This window comes from Camelus bactrianus, chromosome 20 (genome assembly GCF_048773025.1).
Source record: "Camelus bactrianus isolate YW-2024 breed Bactrian camel chromosome 20, ASM4877302v1, whole genome shotgun sequence".
Classification (NCBI taxonomy): domain Eukaryota; kingdom Metazoa; phylum Chordata; class Mammalia; order Artiodactyla; family Camelidae; genus Camelus; species Camelus bactrianus.
The window spans coordinates 28658051-28680456 of record NC_133558.1 but is presented as its reverse complement, the minus strand read 5'-3'; the positions used below and the strand labels follow the sequence as shown (position 1 = coordinate 28680456).

Genomic DNA, 22406 nt, shown 5'->3' with positions numbered 1-22406 from the left:
TTTGGTTCTTTTTTATAATTTATATCTCTTTATTGATATTTTTTATTTGTTCATTCTCCTGGTTTTTTTTAGTTATTTGTCCATTGTTTTCTTTAGCTCTTTAAGCATATCTAAGACATATCTAAGTTGATTTAAAATATTTATCTAGTAAGTCCAGTGTCTGGGCTTCTTTGGTGATGGTTTCTATAAACTTTTTTTTTTCCCTACAAATGAACCATATTTTTTTTCTTCTTTTTCTACCTTGTGATTTTTTGTTTGTTTGAAACTGGACATTTTTAATATTATGTGTCAATCTGGAATCAGATCCCCTTCCCAGGGTTTGCTATTGTTGATTATTGAAGTCTGTAGCCATCATTTGTTTATTGACTTTCCAGACTGTTTTTGCTAAGACTGTATTTCTTGTGTGTGGTCCCTGAATCTTTGTTCCATTATCTCAGCAGTCAGTCAGTGACTTGACAGAGATTCCCTTAAATGCCTGGAGTGAAAAACAAAACAAACAAACAAACAAAAATCCAACAACACCTCTTCTAGTCTTTGCAGACACTGAGCTGGGGCACTACTTCATGCTAAGCCAGTTTTCCTAAAACTCTGTCTTAGCCTTCACTTCCTGGCTGCATGAAACCCAAAGATCAGCCAAAGGTGCAAGCCTAGGGCCCTCCCAGGTCTTTTCTGAACTTGCATCTGTCCCTGGGCATGCACTTTGCATCCTGGATTTCCCCATAGACATGGTAGCCCTTCAAAGTCCTCATTTTCCCATGTATCTTCTTCCTCAGTGTCCCCCTTTCCAGACTTTTAGATCTGTCTGCTGCTTATTCCATTCACTGTTTCTTTCTCTAGGCAGTGATTAATAGTGTATGTCCTTAAGTGCTTTCAGTGGATGCTACTTTCAAAGCTGCTTCAGTTTGAGGAGGGCAAAACAGGCTCAGCCTCAATACAAGTCTCTCAGGGAAACACCAGACAGGGCAGAATTCACAGGCATGATCTTTTGAGAACAGGGTGGATATTGCTCTCCTCTGGCACCAGCAAGCTGCACCAGGAATGTAGGCTTCTGTCCCCACAGCCACCTCCAAGCTGGGGAATGGGTAGATAGGTAAGCAAAAATACTACAATACTTTGTTGCTGAAATTTAGCAGCTGCTTTTTTCATTAAGCACACCACTGGTTGGACTCCATTGTAAGTTTTTTATTAGATTCCAGAGTTCTGAAAAAGTTGATTCTATCAGTTTTGCCAGCTTAGTGATAGCTTCAGTGGAGGAAGTGATTCTTAGAGCTCTCTGCTCTGCCATTTTTGTGACATCACAATGTGTTACTTTTTGAGGAAGTGTCGAACTGTTTTCCACAGCAGCTGTACCACTCTACAGTCCTACCAGAATTGTGTTTCATTTTCTTCACATCCTTTCCAACACTTGTTATTTTCTGTTTTTCTTTTTTTATTATAGCCACCCTAGTGAATATGAAGTGGTATCTCCTTACAGTTTTGATTTGCGTTACTTTAATGACTAAAGATGTTGAGCATCTCTTCATATGCTTATTGGCCATTTTGTATATCTTCTTTGGATAACTGTCCAAATCCTTTGCCATTTTTAATTGGATTACTTGTCTAAGATCTATTTCTTACATATTATTTTCTAGTCTTTTTCTTACAAGGTTATCCTGAAAAATCATGTATTAAGAAAATGTGTGTATAAAGCTATCTGCTTTGTCAGAACTTTATACAACATGATGTAATTCTTAAATATAAGAAGAAGCATTTCTGCCTCTATAAAGGTGCACATTGTATTAATTGGGACTCTCTTGGTTGTAAGAGAAACTAAACTCAAACAAACTTATGGGAAAAAATAGATAGGTAGTAATTTGTGGCTTGGTAACTGGTAGACCAAGTCAGAATTAGATCCAGGAGGTCAGATATGTCATCAGGACTCTCTCATCCCCATTCCCTCAGTTCTGCTTGGCCTCATTTTATTTCCACTCAGGGGCAAATTAGCCCCTGCAGTCTCAAGCTGTCATGGTTCTTAAAGGCTTCTACCTAGAAAATGAAAATATATCTTTCCTTATAGCACCAAAAAAACCTTAGGGAGGATGTTGATTAGTGTGACTTGGGCCACATTTCTATCCCTGAACAATTACTATGACCGGGTGGGTAAAGCACTCAGTTCAGGCCCTGGTGGTAAGCTCACCCTGGGAAGACAGGGTCTATCCTACTGAAGAATCCAGACTAAGTTGAATTAATGTGGAATCAGAGAGATAAAGGTCCTCCAAAAGATACTTCTAAGTAGAAAATAAAATGTCCCCTATAGAGCTGCAAACAGTGCCTTGTTTGTAGCCTTCCTCTTTGTGGCTTTTTATCAGAAGATGGGCGCTCAAGTTAGGCTTATCCCCACTAAGGTACTGGTAATTCCTACCCTTTTTTTGGTAGTGGGGATGTGGGGTAGTAAGAGATTAGAAATAAAGATCTTATAGCTCTGCCTGTTACAAAAGCTCAGGAGAAGAAGAGGAAAAGCCTAATCATTTTGGAGTAGGGAAGAGGCTGGAACTTGACTCCTGATTCTGTTACCTTGAGCTTCATAGAGGGACTGAAAGACTCCTCTGTAAAAAGGTAAGCATTTGCATTTGTCTGAATTCACAAGATTAAGCTGTTTTAGTCATATTAACATACTCTCATGACTTGTAAGGACTATTCCTGTGTACCCCCCAGACCTTAGTAAGAAGATGAGGAAGTTGCTGGTAGCTTACACCAAGGAGAACTGTCATCATCTATCGGATTTATAAGTAAGCGGACCACCAAGTTTCACTCCTCTCTTCTCAGTTTCTGGCATATGGATACATTTCTCATGCTTCAAATTATTTGGTGATCATTATTCTTATATACTTTCAGATGAAATACACATTTCCAAGTGATACTTGAGAAGCCAAATCTATCTTTTCATGGAAAACCATCATTTAGAGCTGTTGTTGACTTCATGAGCATAGGTTGAAGGCAGCCATGGTGAAGGGTCAAAAGGTCCTTTCAGGCAGTCTTGATTCTGAATTAGTCCAGCTGATGCCACTGAATCACAGAATGTAGCCCAGTCAATAGCTCTAAGCAGCCAACCACAAGTCGCTAACACAGAGTGCTCTCAACAGGTTCATGTGTTGGCAAGTTGATGCTGGGAAACAAGGGGAACATCAGACTCTTGCTAGGGACGTAAATAATGTGTTATTATACAGCAGCAGTTCTCTACAGGTGAGAGTATTAATGTGTTTTAAGAAAGCGTTTCATTCTGTTTTTGTTTTCTGTGTATATTTTTATTTTGTTTTTTTAAGTAATATAAACTACAGAAAGTAAAGCTTTCTGGTTAGAATGGACATTCAGAACATGGAGTGAGAAAACACAAGGGTTGTGGGTAATAGATGTTAAGAAACACAACAATAAAGAGCTAAGACTGGTTTTTCATTAACACACCAGAATTGAGTGAAACCTTTTAAAGGAGCTATCTAGGAACAGAGTTTTGATAATGCCTGAAAAGTCACAAATATATGGCCATGTACTTGAACAAGTCTACAAAAAATAAAAAATTTATAGTTGTAATCAAGACTCACTACAGTGCTAACCTGAGACACGACAGCAGCCATGTTTGTAAAGTGCTTTACAGTTTACGTGACACTTCCCCACATTCTCTCTTTTGCCGTATATTTAATGATAGACATAATGGTGCTACATGTTGATTAAGTTTAATTAGTGGCTCTTGTAAATGAGTGTAATTAGTGGGACTGGCTTGCTGCCAAAGCAACTTTTCAGTTCTCTTTTTACTTTATCAGTTACCTAGTATTTATAATTAGGATCAGCTAAAATCATATTCCATTATGCATCATACATGCTGATCCATGTGTGTGTTGAGGAATAAACTCTTGAGTTCTTACGCCTAGACAGCTGAGCTTCTCTTGCTCAACCTCTATAAAAAAATTCTCAACCCCTACCAGTCCATTCCTAATCGCACATCTCTCCCACTGGCCCTCATCTACTCACAGTTGAGAGAAACTTGTGTACAACATTCATTCACCAACAAATACTTATTGAGCAGTATGTGCCAGAGATTGAGCCATGCACTGGAAGCATACACAGTGGTTGGCAAAGCTGTCCTGGTCCCTACCCTCATGGAGGTCACAGACTAATGGGGCAGATAAAGCCTAGATTGTGGTGGGGCTGGTGGGCGGGAAGTTGGCAGACCTGTTTTACTCTCCCACTAAGCTACAAACTTGGACTTATCATGGAGTCTCCATTGCTTTATTTTCCTCATTTGATTCAGTACTCAGGCAGGGAAAACACAGCTGTCATAGATTGTACCCCCTCTACCCTCAAGTCCAGGATGCTATAGGAGGGAGTGCCTGGGCCAGTAGCCTGGTATTGAATAAGTGAAGGGGACCTGAGGTTAGGCAGGAATTCTTGAGGTGAAGATATTGGAGAAGCAAGTTCCCAGAAAAGAGATAACATTTGCAAAGGCCCTGAGGCAGGCAGGTTTAAGAACCTCTTTTAGTGTAATTAGAGGGGTTGATGCAACAGGTGAAATGGCTCAGAGGACTGGAAAGGCGAAGGGTCCTATAGCCAAGTTAAAAACTACCTTGAGAGCACTGAGAAACCATGGAAACTTTTTAATGACATTTCCCTGTATCTTCTTTCTCAATCCATTACTTACCTGGATAGGTCCTCTTATCTATAGGTACAGAGATGCTGTGCAGTTAAGTGTAGTATTCTTTCAGACTGAAATATGTGGGTAGCTTGGAAACCATGCATGGGGGCATCAGGTAGAAAAAGTATGAGCCTGAGAGTCAGATTGCTATCTGTATGATGTCGAACACATTCTTTTTTTTTTTAATTGAAGTACAGTCAATTACAATTTGTCAATATCTGCTGTACAGCACAATGTCCCAGTCATGCATATACATACATAGATTCGTTTTCATATTTTTTCATTAAGGTTATTATAGCATATTGAACATAATTCCCTGTGCTATACAGAAGAAACCTTTTTTAAATCTATTTTTATATATAGTGGCTAGCATTTGTAACTCTCAGATTCCCAAATTTATCCCTTCCCACCCCCTTCCCCTGGTAACCATAAAATTGTTTACTATGTCTGTGAGTCTGTTTCTGTTTTGTAGATGAGTTCATAGTGTCCTTTTTTTAAATTTAGATTCCACATATGAATGATATCATATGATATTTTTCTTTCTCTTTCTGGCTTACTTCACTTATAATGATGATCTCTAGGTCCATCCATGTTGCTGCAAATGGCATTATTTTATCCTTTTATTGCTGAGTAGTATTCCATTGTAGAAATATACCACAACTTCTTTATCCGGTCATCTGTTGATGGACATTTAAGTTGCTTCCATGTCTTGGCTATTGTATACAGTGCTGCTATGAACATTAAGGTGCATGTATTTGAACACATTCTTAACCTCTCCAAGCCACTTTCTTTTTCTGTGTGGTTGGTAATGTAACATTTAAATCCCTCATCAGGTTGTTGTAGAATCAGAAATAATAAGTACAGTGCCTATACCTGGCATTCCATAGATGGTATCTGTCACCATTTTAGCAATGTGCTTTCTTGCTAACACAATTTTCAAATTCTTCTTTGGGAAAGGAATCAGAAAATCATATATTGTCAAATTGTGAAGAAGCCTTAAAGAGCTGTCTGTATATGATGCTTGCATTCCTTCTGCAACACTGATGATCAATGTTAGTTTGTTGTCCAACGTTACTTATAACATCCAGAGACAGAAAGCTCACTACTGTTGAAGCAGCCACTCCATGTTTGGCTCTATTAGAAAGTTCTTTTCCTGGACTGAATTCAAATCTGTTTCCCTATGACCTCTATCCAGGGGTCTCTGCAGTGCCCCTAATGCCTCTTCCATGTGACTGCCCTCCAGGTGTTTGAGGTCATTATCTCTACCACCATTCACTAGAGTTGAAAAACTTGTTTTCTTCAGCCTAACAACAACAATAAAAGGGTCAATGCATCAAGAAAACACAACAATTATAAAAAAATATATATATATATATATGTATATGTATGTATGTGTATATATATATATACACCTAACAGTAGAGCTTAAAAACACGAAGCAGTTTTCATAATAATAATATTAATAATAATAGTAGCTATCATTTACTGACACCCACACTATACTTGGTGCTATAGATACACAGGTAAGTCTCAGTCAGTTCTGTCAATTGAAGAAAGTTAGAAAAGTAAATAAGTGTAACACAACATTATAGATACCATGACAGAGGTTTGTGCAGGAAAAGTCAGGGGGAAGTAGTAGGGGCACCAAGGGAACTATCATCTTTATGAAAGAGGGGCCTGCCTCTTATAAGAGATGATACAAACTATACCCTCAACTGGACTTACCCATTTGTGGTATTCATTAAAGAATCATTTTAGAGATTTTAGTCACACAATATTCAAAACAGCCACTTTTCAGTAACTGCAAATGCATTTCTGCAAGAAATGTTAATTTCCCCTGTGAACATTCTTTACAAAGATTCTTTTCGAGTCAGAATGATGGAAGCCAGGCAAGAAAGAAGAGTGGAATGCTGTGATTTGCTGTACCTGCAAGTGGATGGCAAATATTTGGAAAGGAGGAGCCTTAACTAGTCTTTCCTAGGCACTGAAATAGAAGAGATGAGGCATACTGTGTTTGCTGTGGCCATATGATATAGGCAGGTTGCAGAAGATGGGGAACAGTAAGGCATTTACCCCACTGACTCACTGCAAGTTGAATGAAAGCAGCATGGTAGTCACACTCCAATGCTTGTTTCTTTGTGTGGGACCCTGTACTGGATGCCAGGGTAAAGATGACCCATCTAAGGAGGCTGAAGCATGGGTACAAGGCGATTCAATGCAGAAATTGCTGGGAGACCTTAGAAAAGGATTATCTTATGTGCCCCTTATAGATCCTTGGATAGATGAAGTTAGCCTTCCTAAAGGAGGCAGCATGTCCAAGAATAAATACAACAGTGAAGACCTCCCAACCTCTAACATGGGAATTTCTTTCAAGAGCCATAGAGAGCAAAAGGCAGTGAACCTTGAGCTGCCTTCTTAGAGAAGAAACACATGAGGAAGGCAGAAATATGAGCATAAAATACCAGTGGAGACTAAAACTGTAACATTTTTCAAGTTAGTTAAAGAAGCATCCCCTCCAAGAAACAGTTATGAAACCACGGATCTTGACACATTCCCCCAAACAAGAAACAAATAATGAGAAAGTGTAGAAAAGTTAGTTTCATGATGTGCAAGCCTTCCACCTTTAAAAGTAATCAAGGAGAATAAACAAGTGTTGTTAGAAGCAAAAAGTACTCACTGAGACAAGTAAGGGAACAGGGGCGTTGAGTAGAAGTTCAGAGACACCAGTCCTATCTTCACTGCCCAGTTAAGGGGACTGGAGTCCAGAGAGGGTCTCTGACTCCTGAGATACGAACAGGACTCCTTTCTTTCAGCAGGGCACAGCACTGCAGCCTACGATGGGTTTAGCACACACCTCCTTCAGCTCTTTCTGAACTGACTTGACTAAACAAAGGAACTTACTCCAGAAAACTCTTCATTTCACTGCGACAGTTCATTGAGGGACTGTCTCTGCTGGGGTACTGGCACAAAGTAATCTGGTCTCTCTCTGCCCCTCATTTGCTGAGCTACCTTTTTTTTGAAAAAGTAGTTCCTTTTACTTCTTCTCCTTCTTCTTCTCCTTCTCCTTCCTCTTCCTCTTCTCCTCCTTCTTCTCCTCCTTATTCTCCTTCCTCTTCCTCCTCCTCTTCCTCTTCCTCTTCCTCCTCCTCTTCCTCTTCCTCCTCTTCCTCTTCCTCCTCCTCACATTATCTACATACCATAAAGTTCATCCTTTTATTTTTTTAAATTGAAGTATAGTTGATTTACAGTGTTGTGTTTCTGGTGTACAGCATAGTGATTCAGTTATATATAAATACAGAATATATATACTCTTTTTCATATTCATTTTGTTATAGGTTATTACAAGCTATTAAGTATAGTTCCCTGTGCTATACAGTAGGACCTTGTTTATCTATTTTGTATATAGTAGTTTGTACCTGCTAATCCCCAAATTCCAGTTTATCCCTCCCCTCTTTCCCACTTTGGTAACCATTATACGTTTGTTTCCTTTTCTAAATTTTTAAAATTTTAAATGTAGTTGATTTACAATGTTAGATTTGGGTGTACAGCAAAGTGATCCAGTTATACAAATACAAATATATATATATTTTCTTTTCAGATTCTTTTCCATTATATGTTATTACAAGAAATTGAATATAGTTCCCTTTGCTTTACAGTAGGTCCTTCTTGTTTTTCTGTTTTGTACATAGTAATGTGTGGCTGTTAATCCCCAACCCCTAATTTACCCTCCCTGCTCATAAGTTTGTTTTCTATGTCTGTGAGTCTCTTTCTGTTTTGTAAATAAGTTCATTTATGTCATTTTTTAGATTCCATATATAAGTGATACCATATTTGTCTTTGTCTAACTTACTTCACTTAGTTTGATAATCTCTAGATCCATTCGTGTTGCTGCAAATGGCATTATTTCATTCTTTTTTATGGCTAAATAATATTCCATCACAGACAGACTATATTTTGTTTATCCATTCATCAGTTGATGGACTTTGGGTTGTTTCTACCTTTTGCCTATTGTGAATACCAGTACTGTGAACATTCATGTACAAGTTTTTATGTGGACCATATGCTTTGTGTGTGTGTGCACCTAGGAGTGCACCTGCTGGGTCATATGGTAACCTTTTGAGGAATTGCCAGACTATTTTTCAAAGGGCTACACTGTTTTACCTTCCTATCAACGTTGTATGAGGGATCCAATTTTGCCATATCTACACTGATGCACATCTTTTTTATTATAGCCATTCTAGTAGGTGTAAAATGATATCTCATTGTGGGACTGACTTTCATTTCCCTAATGACAAATGATGTTGAGTATCTTTTCATGTGTTTGTTGACCTTTGTATATCTTCTTTAGAAAAATGTCTATTCAAATTCTTTTCCCATTTTTTAATTGGGTTGTCTTTTTATTGTTGAGTTATAAAAGTCTTTTATATATTCTGAGTACTAGATGCTTAACAGATATATATTTGCAAATACTTTCTCTCATTCTGTGGGTTTAAATTTTGTGTCATTTGAAGCAGTGCTGAGCTACTTTAACAAATATTAAAACATCTTAAACTAAATTAGGAATATGTAACTGATGTCTGAATTATACTTTTACATTTAATAAGCATTATAATTTTGTGGGCAAACAACAGTATGCAGACAATGTTTTGGAGCTTCCAAACCAAGAGTCTCGGGTTCATTATGGGATCCATCATGGCAGTTAACTGCTTTTACAGTGTTTAGGTGCCAGGCGCTGTTTGGACACTTTACACATATTAACTTATCTAATTCTCTCCACAGTCCTATGAGGTAGAGACTTCTTATCATACTAGTTGAACAGATAAGAAAACTGGCAGAAGGAGGTTAAGTAATTTGCCTGAAGCCAAAGAGTGAGTAAGTAACAGAGATGGATTCCAGATTCAGTTGCTCTTAACCACCTGCAACTGCCAAGACGGAATAAAACCATTTCAAAGAATGCGTAACCCCTTGCTTTTGGGAAATAATAGTGTTTTCACAACGTCTAAACTCTGAACAGTTTTCCTCTCTGTACCAATCCAGAAACTAGTGCCACCCTTCCAGGCATCCTCATTACTCCCTCCCCTCCCAGTCTAGCTTCAGAACCCTTTCTCCTCTCCACTGGTCCAAAGCCTCAGTGTTTGGAAATAACAGCAAAGTCACCTGCAACCCTCATGTGGAGTGGTTCTAAATTTCTGGTGGCCAGCGGGCACTTAGGAGCAGGGGATTCAGCCCAATAAGGCTCAAAGCAGAGCTGTGGGTGGGGCCAACGGAGGGGGTGGGAACTGAGCCCAGGCTGACTTGCCTACATTGTGAAGCCGGCTGCTCAGAGCGGAGCCATGAGCTGGACCTGCCCGCGTTGCCAGCAACCTGTTTTCTTCGGTGAGGCCTAGGCTGAGGAAGGGGAGAAGATGGGGCGAGAGAGAGCTGTTGGGTTCCTTGAGAATGCAAGGAGTTGGTGACGGTGTGCTCCCAGACCCCCTTTCTACCTGTGGGGCACAGGGCACTCGGGCAGGGGATGGAGCTGGCCTCCAGGAGACACTCCCCACTGTCTCTAGGAATCAGAGCGGGCAGGACCGAGAGGGGAAAGGAGGGCACCTGTTGGACTGGCCCCCACTACCCAGTTCCACCTTGTCCCCCACAGCGGAGAAGGTGAGCTCCCTGGGCAAGAACTGGCACCGCTTCTGCCTGAAATGTGAGCGCTGCCACAGCGTCCTGTCCCCAGGAGGGCATGCAGAGGTAAGGCCTGGCTAGGGTGCACAGCCCTGTGTCTGTCACTGGCCCCCAGATTCCAGCCCCCCTTTTTGGCCCTGTTGGCCCACTAAAAGGAACCTCAGCAGCCAACTCCCAAGACCGCCTACCTATTGGGAGCCTGAGTTGCGCCAGTGGATCCCATGCCTTTTGGGGGTGGGAGGGAAGCAGCACTGCTTCCTGACCTGCTCTTTCCCTTTCCCCCTGACCACAGTGGCAACTCCAGCATGCCAGCCCACCTATCAGTCCTCTCACCCCCAGGCCAGTAGACAGACACACCTGATAGCCTGTCTTGGGGAAAAGCCTGTGGGGCACAAGTGAGGCCCCCTTGGGCTCTAAGCAATACTCTTCCCTCTGCTTGTGCCTAGCACAACGGGAGACCATATTGCCACAAGCCATGCTATGGGGCTCTCTTTGGACCCAGGGGTAAGTACCAGCCTGGAAGGTGCCGGGGACAGCAGAACCTTCCATGTGGCTGGGAGCTGGAGGTTCAAGCCTAACTTTCCCTATTCTCTCTACAGGGGTGAACATTGGTGGTGTGGGCTCCTACCTCTACAAATCCCCAACTCCCAGCCCTGCCAACAACACTCCCCTCAGCCTCAGCAGCTTCAGCCCCCCCAGACCCAGGACTGGCCTCCCCCAGGGCAAGAAAAGTAAGTGAGATTGGATCCCAGCTACTCCTCCTTCCAGCCCTTCCCCAGGATAGAACAGGGGGTGGGACCAGGTGGCAGTATCCCACCCAGTTCTCTGCTTCACATTCCTACAACTTTGTTCGTAGTAAAGTCTGGTCTTCTCTGTGGCCCCTTTTTTGATATTCCCTTATGTCAGCTGCTGAGTTAAGAGGTAAATTGGGCAAATGATATCGCCCACATTTTCAGGTGAGGAAACTGAGGTCTGGAGAGGGCAAGAGACCTTGTGCAGTCACACAGCTGGTCAGAGGCAAACCTGGCCTGGAACTCAGGCCCTTCCCAGGCTAAGGCCGTGGAAGGAGTGACCTGGAGTGAGGGGTCATTGAGATGGGCCAGCCCCTCACATTCTTCTACTTCTCCCCTCTTCCCATTCCTTCCTCCATCCCCTGGAGTAGGCAGTGACACTGCTCTTCAACACCTGACACCCCTGCCCTGGCCAGCTCCTGTATCAGCTCAGGTTTCCTGAGGATTGAGTTGCTTTCAGGGTTGGGCTGGTGGGCACCTGAGCTCTTGGGAGAATGAGAAGGAAGCAGGTGGTCCCTCCTGCAGATAGGGTGGGGCAGGAGGTGGAATCAGGGGACTCAGCTCTGCCTGAGGAAGGCAGACTCATGTCTATATGGGTGGGAGGCTCAGGGATGAGTATGGCTTTTAAAAGAGGACAGTGTCATATATAGGCTAGTGCTGGTGGCCCCTGTTTAGGCCTGGCCCCCACCTCAGCCCTAGCCAGGGCCTCTTCCCCTTAAAGGCCCTCCCCACATGAAGACATTCACTGGGGAGACGTCACTGTGCCCCAGCTGTGAGGAACCCGTCTATTTTGGTAAGTGACAATGGAAAGCTAGGGGAGGGGGGTGTGCAAGGTGGGTGAGTCTCCCTGCCCTGCCCCTTGAAGTACCACCTCTCCCCTACCAGCTGAGAAGGTGATGTCTTTGGGCAGAAATTGGCACCGACCCTGTCTGAGGTGCCAGAGGTGCCGGAAGACCCTGACTGCTGGGAGTCACGCTGAGGTGAGCAGGGTAGGGGTGAGTGATCATGTTGGGGGAAGGGAAGCTGGAGATGGGAAAAGAGCCAAGCTGAGATATCTCTCTTTCTCTCTGTGTCCCAGCATGACGGCGTCCCCTACTGCCACATCCCCTGCTATGGCTACCTGTTTGGCCCCAAAGGTGGGCAGCCCCACCCCAGACACTGGGCCTAAAGTATGGCATATGGGTCTATGAGGATGTGTGGACAACTTCCCCTGCGGTCAGACACACCCCAGACCCCTCCCAACTCCTTTCAGCCCTCAACCCAGCACCCCCAAGTCCCAAGGCCCTTGGTGATGGGGCTCTCTCCTTCAGGTGTGAACATTGGTGATGTGGGCTGCTACATCTATGACCCCGTGGAGATAAAATCCAAATGAGATGCTCACAGGAGAGGTCACCCTAATTCAGGCCTCCCATCATCCCCTCCATGGTCCAGTGGGAGCTACAGAATTCTCCAGTCCTAGGGGGTGGGGAAAAGTGGGATTCTGGCAGCCTGGGCCTAGGCTCTGTGGTAGACCAGAGTCTAGACTTTCTCTGCCAACTCCTCTCTTTCCCCTTCCTATCTGGTCAGGTCAACCCCATTTGAAGTTTGCCTCTTGGTCTTCCTGATCCTTTGACCCAGCAAATTCTGTAACTGCAAGGTACTCATAAAACTTGTGTTTATTTTGGCTTCTCCAATAAAATGTTGGCTCCCATGCCTTCAACTCTTCTTTGGACATGAGGCCTAGACAGCGGGTTGGAGGGTGGGGAGTGTAGGGGCTGGGGGATGCATTACCCTGCAAAGTGCCTGGGAGGTAGCAGAGGCAGCCATGGGAACAAAGAGCTCTGTTCTCCTGGTCCCCTGGCTCTGGCATTGGGCAGCCCCCAGCACCACCCCGTGGACAGCATGCCCACCAACCCTGTTGGTACCAGAAGTCATCATAGGATAGTCCTTTAGCACCACCTCTAAAAGAAGCACCTTATTCAGCATTCTCATTTGAGCATGACAGCAGATAGATCCTGTGGCGAGGTCTGCTAAGAGGCTTCATTAGCCGTTTGAGAGATGACCAGACAGACCCAGAGAGGGAAAGCCACATGCCCAAGGTCGCCCAAGGTCACCCAGAAATCAGTGGCAAAGCTGGATCAGAACCCAGGGCCAGATTCAGTGGCTTCCCATCCGGGGCTCATCCCACAAGTCCTCACCGTTGCCTCAACCCCTGGGGCACCTTTATGGAATGCCCCCAGCCATGAGAGGGATGCCAGAATTTTCCAGCAGCCCGCTGCATTCTGGGAAGTTGCCTTGTTGCTGGAGGCCAAATAGTTAAGGCTGGAAGAGCACAGAGAGGGGGCAGTTCTAGCCATGGGCAGGGGGCTCGATGCCCCCAACCCTGGCCACAGGGCCTGCCCTTCTCTTCTCCCAGGCCCTGCTGCAGAACTTCTGTGGAGGGCTTGCCCCTGATACCACTCAATCCTGGACCTGCTTCATGGGCATCTCTTCCTCCTGAAGGCTGGACGGGGCACTGGGGAGGAAGGAGTGATGAGCAATGGTGGGGTTTAGCCCCCTAGCCTACCACCCCATCCTGCCCCATTAGTGCTGGCCTAGGGCTCCCCTCAGCTCTTAAGATAGAAACACATGTACTCCCACAAGTTACTTCCACACATGCTTCTATACGTCCCTGAAGCATAGGCATACCTGAGTGTGTGTACACATCATCTTCCTAGACACACACACAGGTATGGACTCAATGTATACTTTTTTTTTTTTTAAATGGAGGTACTGGAGATTGAACCCAGGACCTCATGCATGCTAAGCATGGGCTCTACCCTCCTCAACACATACACTCTTATACATGCAGTTTACATACTTCAGGTACGCACCTGTGCACACCAGCATACATGCACCAGACCCATGTGCCGACATGTCTTCCTCTCTGAATCTTACCTAAGGTGTCAGCACCCAAACCCACATGCATGTGCTCACACTGACAGTCCTACGCACACACCTCTTCCTCTCCACGTCTTGGATGGTCTCTGGCAGCTGTGCGTGCTTGGTCTCTGGCAGCAGGAGGGCAGTGCAGGCAGCTAGCAGGGCGATCCCCCCATAAGTGAGCTTGGGCAGTGACAGCCATACTCCATCCAGCAAGGCTGCCAGTGGGGCCAAAGAGCCCCCCAGACGGCCCACCAGTGCAGTCAGCCCCATTCCTGTCTGTCTGTTCAGAGAAAGAGGATAGAGGAGAGGGTTGGTGCTCATACCTACATGCAGTCATGCTTCACAGGAATTCCCTCTTGTGCTGGCTGGCTCTGGTGCCCCCTTCTCCCCAGATGGCTAAGAAAGCTGGGGCTACTTTCAGGTGGTTTTCCCACCCACCCCCAGGCCAGGGCTCTCCAAGCCAGCACCCACCAGGGGATGGGGCCCTGGTTCTGATAGTACTAATCAGGCACTGCTGAAGGAAAAGAAAAGTCACCAGAAATGGTGATCTGAAAGAGGGTCAGCAGCTCGATCAGACCCTGCCATGTTAGAGGAGACACAAGGCTTTCTAAACATGGCCACCTGCCTACCCATCTCCTCCCCACTTGTCAGTAGCTAGCTGAAAGGGCCCAGGCCTTATGTCCAGAGACAACCCCCAAGGGCAGGCTGTGGTGAGTGGGATGGGATAGAATGGATAGAAGGGGCTTTTTGTGGCTTTTCTTTTAAAGCCGATTTTCTTTTAAAGGAGGCCCAAAGACGTTGACGCCGTTCAGGGTCTTAGTAAAGATGATAAAATGCCCCGCCACCTCCCAGACCTTGGTAAACACAGACAGCTCTGATTATAGCTCTGTAAGCAATGAGTGACAAGGACTGGGATGCAGTGTATATGTGGGGTGTTCGTAAGAGATGTGACTAACAAGCCCTCCCTCCAGGTGGCTTGCCTAGGATCCCTCACCTGAGCACGGTAGGGTACAACTCCGACGTGAACAGGTAGGCAGTGGTGAAGGCAGCTTCAGAAAAACCTTTCCCTATCACTGCCAGGGCGGTGCTCCAGGACTTCATCTCTGGAGGAAAAGGGGTTCAGACATTGAGCAGGCCTTATGGGAGAACCAAGGTTCTCCCAGGATAGGAGGTGGAGCCCCCATAGAGGGTGGGACTTAACTGGCCTTTAGTCGGGGCTTCCTGGAAAGGAGGAGGGAGGGGTACGGAAGAGGGTGGGTGAGAGGGTTGTTTTCTTGACCAGGAGGCGGGGCCTCCAAGAACCAAAGGGGCTTCAGGGTGGGGCTCACCCGAGGACACCAGCAACCTGAAGCCCAAGGAGAGAGCGGCGCCCAGCAACGTTCCGGCCAGTGTGAGGCGACGTCCTGCGTGGCGCACCGACAGGTAGACCAGGAGCTTGGAGGGCAGCTCCACGGCCCCGAATAGCAGCTGCGTCTGGTACACGTTCAGCCCCAGCCCCGACACATCCAGGCTCAGGCCGTAATAGGAGAAGTTCACTCCAAACCTGAGGGGGCGTCGCGATGCCATTCAGCGTAGCCTCCTTCCCACCCTCTTGTCCGCTCTTCTCAGAAACCTTGGCCTTTTAGAGGGACCATCTGCCCCACCTTCAGAACCTGCTGCCCATGACCTTGCCTGTCCCCATAATCCCTTCTGAGTGTGCAGCACATACCAGTGGCTCAGGAGCCTTTACCTAATCTTCACAGCAACCCTGTGAGATGGGAACTAACAGCGACCCATTATACAGAAGGGGCACTGAGGCTCAGAGTGTTAAGTGACCTGTCCAAGGACTAACAGTAAGGAAGTGGTAGAGCCTGAATTTGAACCCACATGTGTCTGATGCCTGCTCCATCTTGGGAGCCCCCCAAAGCCTCATCCCCACTAGAGACTGATCTGCCCGCCATCCACAATAACAGTTCACTTGTCCTTGTCCTCTCCAACTCAGCTCCAGCCTGGAGTCTGCCCCTCCCTCCACCCACCCCCACTCCCCCCCACCCCACCAGGCTCAGTCCAGCCCCTTCCTCACCACACCACCATGCAGCACAGTGAGATGTGTCGCAGCCGGGGTGTCCGGAACAGGTCTAGGTACGAAGGTCTTTGGACCACCCTCTCTGCAGCAGCTACTTTGCTCAGGGCCTGATTGGGGAGAAGGAGAGTTTGTGACATCAGAGTTGGCTTTGTAGCCTGAGCAAGGCACCTTGTTCTCCCTGGGTCTCCATTCCTCCCTTCTGTAGTAATGGGGGTCGGGATGCGTGTGGGACCTGGGTAGGGTGGGCCAGAGTCAAGTGTATAGCCCACAAGAGCCAGTAGGACATCTTGAAGAGTTTGGAACTCTCCACTGGGGGTCAGGAGCTTTTCCTGCACACAGAATGACCCTTGACATAGGCCACACACACACTCACACGTAAATTTACCCTCACCTCCTGGCTCAGGCCATCCTCACCCTCAGGCCGCCCATTGAGCCTGGCACAGCGGAGCAGGTACCTGTGGGCCTCCTCCACACGGCCCTGGGTCAGAAGCCAGCGTGCAGACTCAGGCACCCACCTGGGGGGCAGTAGGAGGCCCTTCAGAGTCAGCCCCCTAAGCCACATTCCTCCCTGGGCACACCACAGGCTGTCAGCTGCCAGGCTCTTGCTCACACAGTCCCCTCAGCCTGGAATGTGTTCTCTTCCCAAGCCCTCCTCACCTGATGAACTATTCACCCTTAAAGGCCCAATTTAGAAGTCACCTTTTCCCACACTTCCTCGCAGGCCTAGTCCTCCACAGCCTAGGAGTCCCCTCTCTACTCAACTAAATTGGTCTCACCTACAAAATCTCAGGCCCCAGCACCAGGCACCCACTTCTCTCACAGGTGACAGGAGGACATAAGATGAAGAACAGACAGACATACAGGCATACCCAGAGGGGTAATTCAAAGCCAGTTCATTTTAGGGAGGCAGTGAAATGCCCATTTTGCCTAGCTTCCCACCCTTCTACTTGGACTCCCTACGGCTGTACTGGCTTTGCCGCCATCCCCTCCCCTCCAGAGCACCATCCTTTTAGTGCCTGGCTCTGTCCACCTCTGTCTCTCAGGTCACTCATGTGTTCGTCTCCATCTGTCCCTCTGAATCTGCCTTTCAGTCCTATTCTCTCACTGTCTCTCACTAGTTTTGTCTCTGTCATTCCACCTCTATCACTATATTTTGTTATCTGTTTCTCTGCTTCTCATGCCCAGTGCCATCCTCTTTGTATTGATCTCTGTCTCTTTCTCTCCTTTGGTCACTGACTGTTTCTCTTCATCTCTCAGTCTCTCTGTCTGCAAATCTCAGCCTCTGATTAATTCTATCTCTGGTTTCCTGTATCTCCCACTCCCTAGCTGCCCACAGGTCTCACCAGAGGCTGAGGATGCCTGGGGCACAAGGCAGGGTGACAGTCAGCAGAAGCCATCGCCAGTCCCGTATCAGGTACCCAACCAGTGCCAGCAGCATCACGCCCCCTGTCCAGAAGGTGCTGCTCAGGACACCTGCCACAGTGCGGTGTCCCACGTCCAGCCACTCCAGCTCTGGACCCAGGGCAGGGGTTGCAGACAGGAAGACAGTTAACAAGGGCCAGATGGGCTCAGTCTCACCCTTGACAGCTGCCTCCCTCCAGTCCTCTAGGCCCTGCCCGTCCTTTGCCTGCCTCACCCAGTGGCATCACGATGATGGTGAAGCCAGCCAGGGCTGTGCCAGTGAGGGTGCGGGTGATGGCAAACATGGTGTAGCTGACGGAGGCTGCAGATGCCAGGCCCAGCACTAGGGCACTCACATAGGCCACCAGCAGCAGGCGGCGCCGCCCAAACCTGCACAGGGGTCATGCAGGGTCAGCTCCCTGTAGAGTGGAGGTCCCAAGATAGAGGTATACTGGGCCCATACCCCAGATAGTGGAAAAGGGTTCCCCACCCCACTCCCTTATTGGCCCCTCATCTCACCCCACCTGTCAGACAGGTATCCGAAGGCCACGGCCCCCACCAGCACACCGGCGAAGAAGAAGGTGGAAGAGGCTCTGTTCAGGCCTTTCTGCTCACACACCAGGTCCCACTGCAGGGACAGGCAGGGAGGGGCCTCCCATGGGCACAGGCCCCTCTTCAGCTGGCACCAACCCCTCTTTTCCAGACCCAGGGCCTTCCTGGTACCTCCGTGTCAGATAAGCCCCAACTATTCACCCCAGCTTGTGGGGTGGGAAACTTTGCCCCTCCCCAATCCTGCAGCCTCAGCTTCTTCCCATGGAGGGCCTTGGCTGTGACAACAGGAGTTCTGCTCCTTCCCAGAGAGACTGCCCCAACCTGCATTCCTCCAGGTGGGTCATGTAAATCCTAGACCTGGGGCCCAGAAAAAAGGAAGGGAGAGAAGGAGGCCTCTATTGTTTCTCCACTTCTTACTGGAGAAAGACCCTCCTCAACTCTGTCCCAACTCCCGGGAGCCTCCTTAGCCCTTCCCCACCCTAATCACCTCCCAATTAATAATAGCAGCTCTCAAGTATGGGCTTTACTACAAGCCAGGAACTAAGCTCAGTGCTTTAAATTTATAGACCCCATCTATAGATGGGTAAACTGAGACTGTAAGAGGTAAAGTAATGTGTCTAATGCCTACATAGTAATCGCCCAAGGCAATGGCAAGCCCATCTATTCACGTGTCCCCCAACCTCCCAGCTCGGGTACCTCGGTTGCAATGGTGGAGGAGAATTCCGAGTGGTCGTACTCCCAGCCCTGAGGGCAAGGCACTGTGGAGGGCTCACCCTCCAGCTGCTCCCCAGTGCTCTGACCCCCTCCCCACAACGTGGTGTTGGGGAGAGCCTGGGGATGGGTGAAGCGGAGGCAGGAGCTGAGCCTGCCATCAGGCTCCCGGGGCAGGTGGGCCTCCAGCCACACGTCCTGGTGACTGAAGTTGGAAGGGAGTCCAGGCAGGGCACAACGGTGGGCCGGCACAGCAGCCAGGAAGATGGGCAGGAGGAAGTGCATGGGCAGCAGCACACGGGGCAAGGCCAGCAGTGCCACATTCCACAGCTGGAAGGGCCCAAAGCCACCCACCTTGTCTAGCAGCTCCTCGAATCCCATGCCACCCACCCACCAACCTTCTCCAGTGCAGGCTCCCTCTGTAGTGCCCAGCTCAGCTCAAACCACCCACCACTTAGACCCTTGGACTCTGGAGGTGGGAGTGGACAGACTGATGAGCAGAGAGCCTGCAGCCAGAATCCAGCCCTCAGGGGCTGGCCCAGGGCTGGGCCCTCCCAGGCCACCCAGGGATTCCTGCCTATCTGGCCTAGTGCCTGGGGGGAGGAGCTGCTATCCATTCAGAGGTCACTGACTCCGTGGCTCTGGGACTTACATATTGGTGCTCAAGGACCAAGTAGTGTAGCCTTGGGCTGCCATGATAGGGTAGCTGGGTATGTAGGAGGTGAGGCCTTTAGCCCCTCGATCAGCAGAGTTCCAAGGGTACCGAAATGAAGAAGTCCCCTGGAGCATAGTACCAGCTCTCCCTGGATGCCCTTTGTCCTGTGAAGCCTCAGTTCAGCCTTGCCTATTTGCAACCACAGCCAGGCCTGCAGCCCAGGATTCAAGACTGAGGACCAGGCCCTAACTAGGTGAAGGATTCTTTCTGCTGAGCCACGAGGCCTCCTGTATCTTTAGACCCCCACCTGTAGCTTATGCCCTGGCCTGAGACACACCTGGAACCACAATGGGCAGCCTGGCTGATCTGGGGCTCCCAGACCCATTACCCTCCCACTTCTTCACTCAGGGGCTCTTCTCATACACACGGTCCCTCCTGCCAGCCCCTGCCCCTATTTCAGGAGCTTTTCAAATTACCCTGTGGTGGGTAGGGAAGGAAAATGTTTGCTGAGGTCCTACCCTTAAGTGCCTCCAATGAATGCCTAAGGCTCAGGATTTGTTTGACCTTCCCCACTCAACTTGCATTCATGGCCCCTGCCATAAAAGCACAGGGGAAGCCAGCAATGTCAGATTTATTCTGATCTGATTCTCCAAATATCAGGTTGGCAGTACTGGAAGGTTGTCAAATTGTATTCCAAGGGCTCCTGATTTCTAAGCAAATAAGCTTTTAAAGGGCCCAAGCTAAAAAAAAAGAAAGAAAAATAAAAAAGGAAAGAAAAGAAAACCCCTAATTTAATCTGGCCCTACCTTGAACAGATGAAGAAATGGTTTGGGAGGCTGGAGATATGGCTTGCTGGGGTCACACAATGACTCAGCAGCAGAGCTGGAGAGAAGACCAGGACCCCTGACTCTGGCCTTTGACCTAAGGTGCTGAACTGGAGATGTCCCAATCTGTGCTAGGTTGAGCTCCCTGAGAAAGCTCTGGGAAAGAGCTAAATTGTTGACATGGTGTGTGTTCATGGTGGTGCTAATAGGCATGAGAGTGAGGGCAGTGATTTGGTGGTGGTGACAGGAGGTAACATTAGTAAGAAATATTGAGTTTCTAGTGCAGCCTTAGCATCCTGTAAGGTACAAAGATGCCTCGGCCATGGTCACCGCCCTCAGTGAGCGTGCAGCCCAGCAGAAGGGTTAAAACAAGCTTTACAAACCTCTCTCTGCCTCCAGTCCCACCCTTCTAACCCTGCTCTCCACACACCCACCACAATGGACATTTGAAAACACAAATCTGACAGGATAGTGTCTCTGTTTAAAACCCCTCACCAACTCCCAGAGCTGGAGGGTGAAAGTCCAGTTCCCTAGCTTTGCCCATGTGACCCTCCCCATTCTCTCCCTAGCCTGCCTCTGGCTCTTCTCCACCATGCTCCATTCCCTCCAGCTCCCTCAGTGCAGTCCTGTGGGCAGCCCTGCCTTCCCTCTTATTCACTTGGTGGATGTCCCAGCCTGGAGACCAGCTCAAGTGTGAGAAATTCCTGTCCCTCTTGCTTTCACCCACATGTGACCCCCATACTGTTGATTCTTCCCTCATTTAATACTATATAATCATTTGTATAAAAATATAAAGTACCATAACCCTTTGCAGCACATGAGAGGTAAGCCATCTCATCACCATGGTCCATCCAGTGGCTCCACAGGGAAATACTCTGAGGTTTTTCCACAGCCAGAGAGAACAGTCAATGGGGCCAACCCTGGGCATTGGCTGTGGTACCTTTGTTTTCACAATGGGAGTTTCTCTCCTGCCTTATGAGACATAGCTAATAGTCATCTCTCCCTCTTTTCATTGGATTCTAGGAAACTCAGATCTAAATCTGCAGTCCCTTTCAACAGAGAGCAATTTGGCATTTACTGCACTCCTGGCTTCATCTTATTTCCTGTCTCTGCCCCATATGGCAGCTCTCCTCTCTGGTGTCATCAAAGAATGGTGGTGACAATGACTATGATGTTTGGAGGCTGGACAAACAAGGACAAGCAAGGTATGAAATACCAAGAGTCTAACCAGAGGACAGATTGGCTCTGAACAGATTGGCTCTGAATCACCAGTTAAGAGCTGGTTTTGATTAAATTTTTAACCATCCCCATTCCCTTCCAACCTGGGAATCCAAATTTGAGCTCAGAGGCCAAGATGGAGAAGACCCTCATTTATACCAAGACTATATGAGAAGGAGCCTTGTGCACTGGAAAAATAATAACTCCTTAGCTGAAACTATACTAGAACTGTTGGAGGGTGTAGGGAAGAATGCATTCCTAGGATAAATAATTCCCTATTTGGGATTGCTTGCAATAGGGACTTCTTAGACTTTAGGGTTTCTTACTCTTTTTCCCCTCTCTGCATTGAGTGGCCTCCCCATCTTAGTTGGGGCTTCCCTGACCACTAACCATTGCTGCAACCCTTATAATCATTTCCTACATTGATGATAGTGGTAAAGACAGAATCAGTTGTAGTGCAAATATGTTGATGAGATGGCATGTCAGTGGTGGAAGTGGGAATACTGATGGTAGAAATGATGATGATTGGAGTAGGGATGAAGGGTATGGGGCTAGGGATAGTGGCAACAGTGATGTGGTTATGAGAGCAGTGGTGGTGATGAGGATTATGTGGTAGATGATACTGATGGTGGTGGTCATATTGAAGATAAATATAAGCTCCCTGAGAACAAGAATTTTGTCTTTCTTGTTAATCATGTCATCAGAGCCTAGTGGTGGTGATGGTGATAGTGGTGGTGATTTGTGGTGATGGAGCCTAGTTTAGGAGAAGGATATCTGTGATTTGAGTGATGATGGTGGTGGTAATGGTGAGTAATAGAAGTGAGTAATGGAGATAGAGATGGTGATTGTGGTAAAACTGATGGTGGTGGCAATGGGTGATATGGGTGATATTACACCACTTTGGGCTTAATGGTAGATGGGATGAAGAAGAATGCAGAAGATGGCACCTGGA

General features: G+C 47.3%; 2 protein-coding genes across 9 annotated transcripts; one reads left to right on the top strand and one right to left on the bottom strand.

Moving 5' to 3' along the window:
* The first annotated feature begins 8990 nt into the window (after positions 1 to 8990).
* Positions 8991 to 12577, top strand: CRIP3 (cysteine rich protein 3). 7 transcript variants are annotated; one of them, XM_045509246.2, is made up of 8 exons: positions 8991 to 10042; positions 10305 to 10399; positions 10780 to 10837; positions 10933 to 11064; positions 11846 to 11917; positions 12010 to 12104; positions 12203 to 12260; positions 12435 to 12571. In XM_045509246.2, the coding sequence occupies exons 1-8, from the start codon at positions 10000 to 10002 to the stop codon at positions 12494 to 12496; spliced, it is 615 nt and encodes a 204-aa protein (XP_045365202.1). In that variant the 5' UTR covers positions 8991 to 9999; the 3' UTR covers positions 12497 to 12571. The 7 variants fall into 7 exon arrangements, with proteins under 7 accessions (XP_045365202.1, XP_010972244.1, XP_074204870.1 ...); XM_010973942.3 differs by having other exon boundaries at positions 8991 to 10399; XM_074348769.1 differs by having other exon boundaries at positions 12010 to 12577.
* A 184-nt stretch (positions 12578 to 12761) lies between these two features.
* On the bottom strand, positions 12762 to 19249 carry SLC22A7 (solute carrier family 22 member 7). 2 transcript variants are annotated; one of them, XM_045509243.2, is made up of 10 exons: positions 18743 to 19249; positions 18019 to 18122; positions 17730 to 17884; positions 17437 to 17605; positions 16479 to 16608; positions 16091 to 16200; positions 15357 to 15571; positions 15023 to 15131; positions 14102 to 14308; positions 12762 to 13618 (listed from the first exon to the last, which is right to left on the bottom strand). In XM_045509243.2, the coding sequence occupies exons 1-10, from the start codon at positions 19136 to 19138 to the stop codon at positions 13564 to 13566; spliced, it is 1650 nt and encodes a 549-aa protein (XP_045365199.1). In that variant the 5' UTR covers positions 19139 to 19249; the 3' UTR covers positions 12762 to 13563. The 2 variants fall into 2 exon arrangements, with proteins under 2 accessions (XP_045365199.1, XP_010972082.1); XM_010973780.3 differs by having other exon boundaries at positions 16485 to 16608; positions 18743 to 19248.
* Positions 19250 to 22406: the final 3157 nt, after the last annotated feature.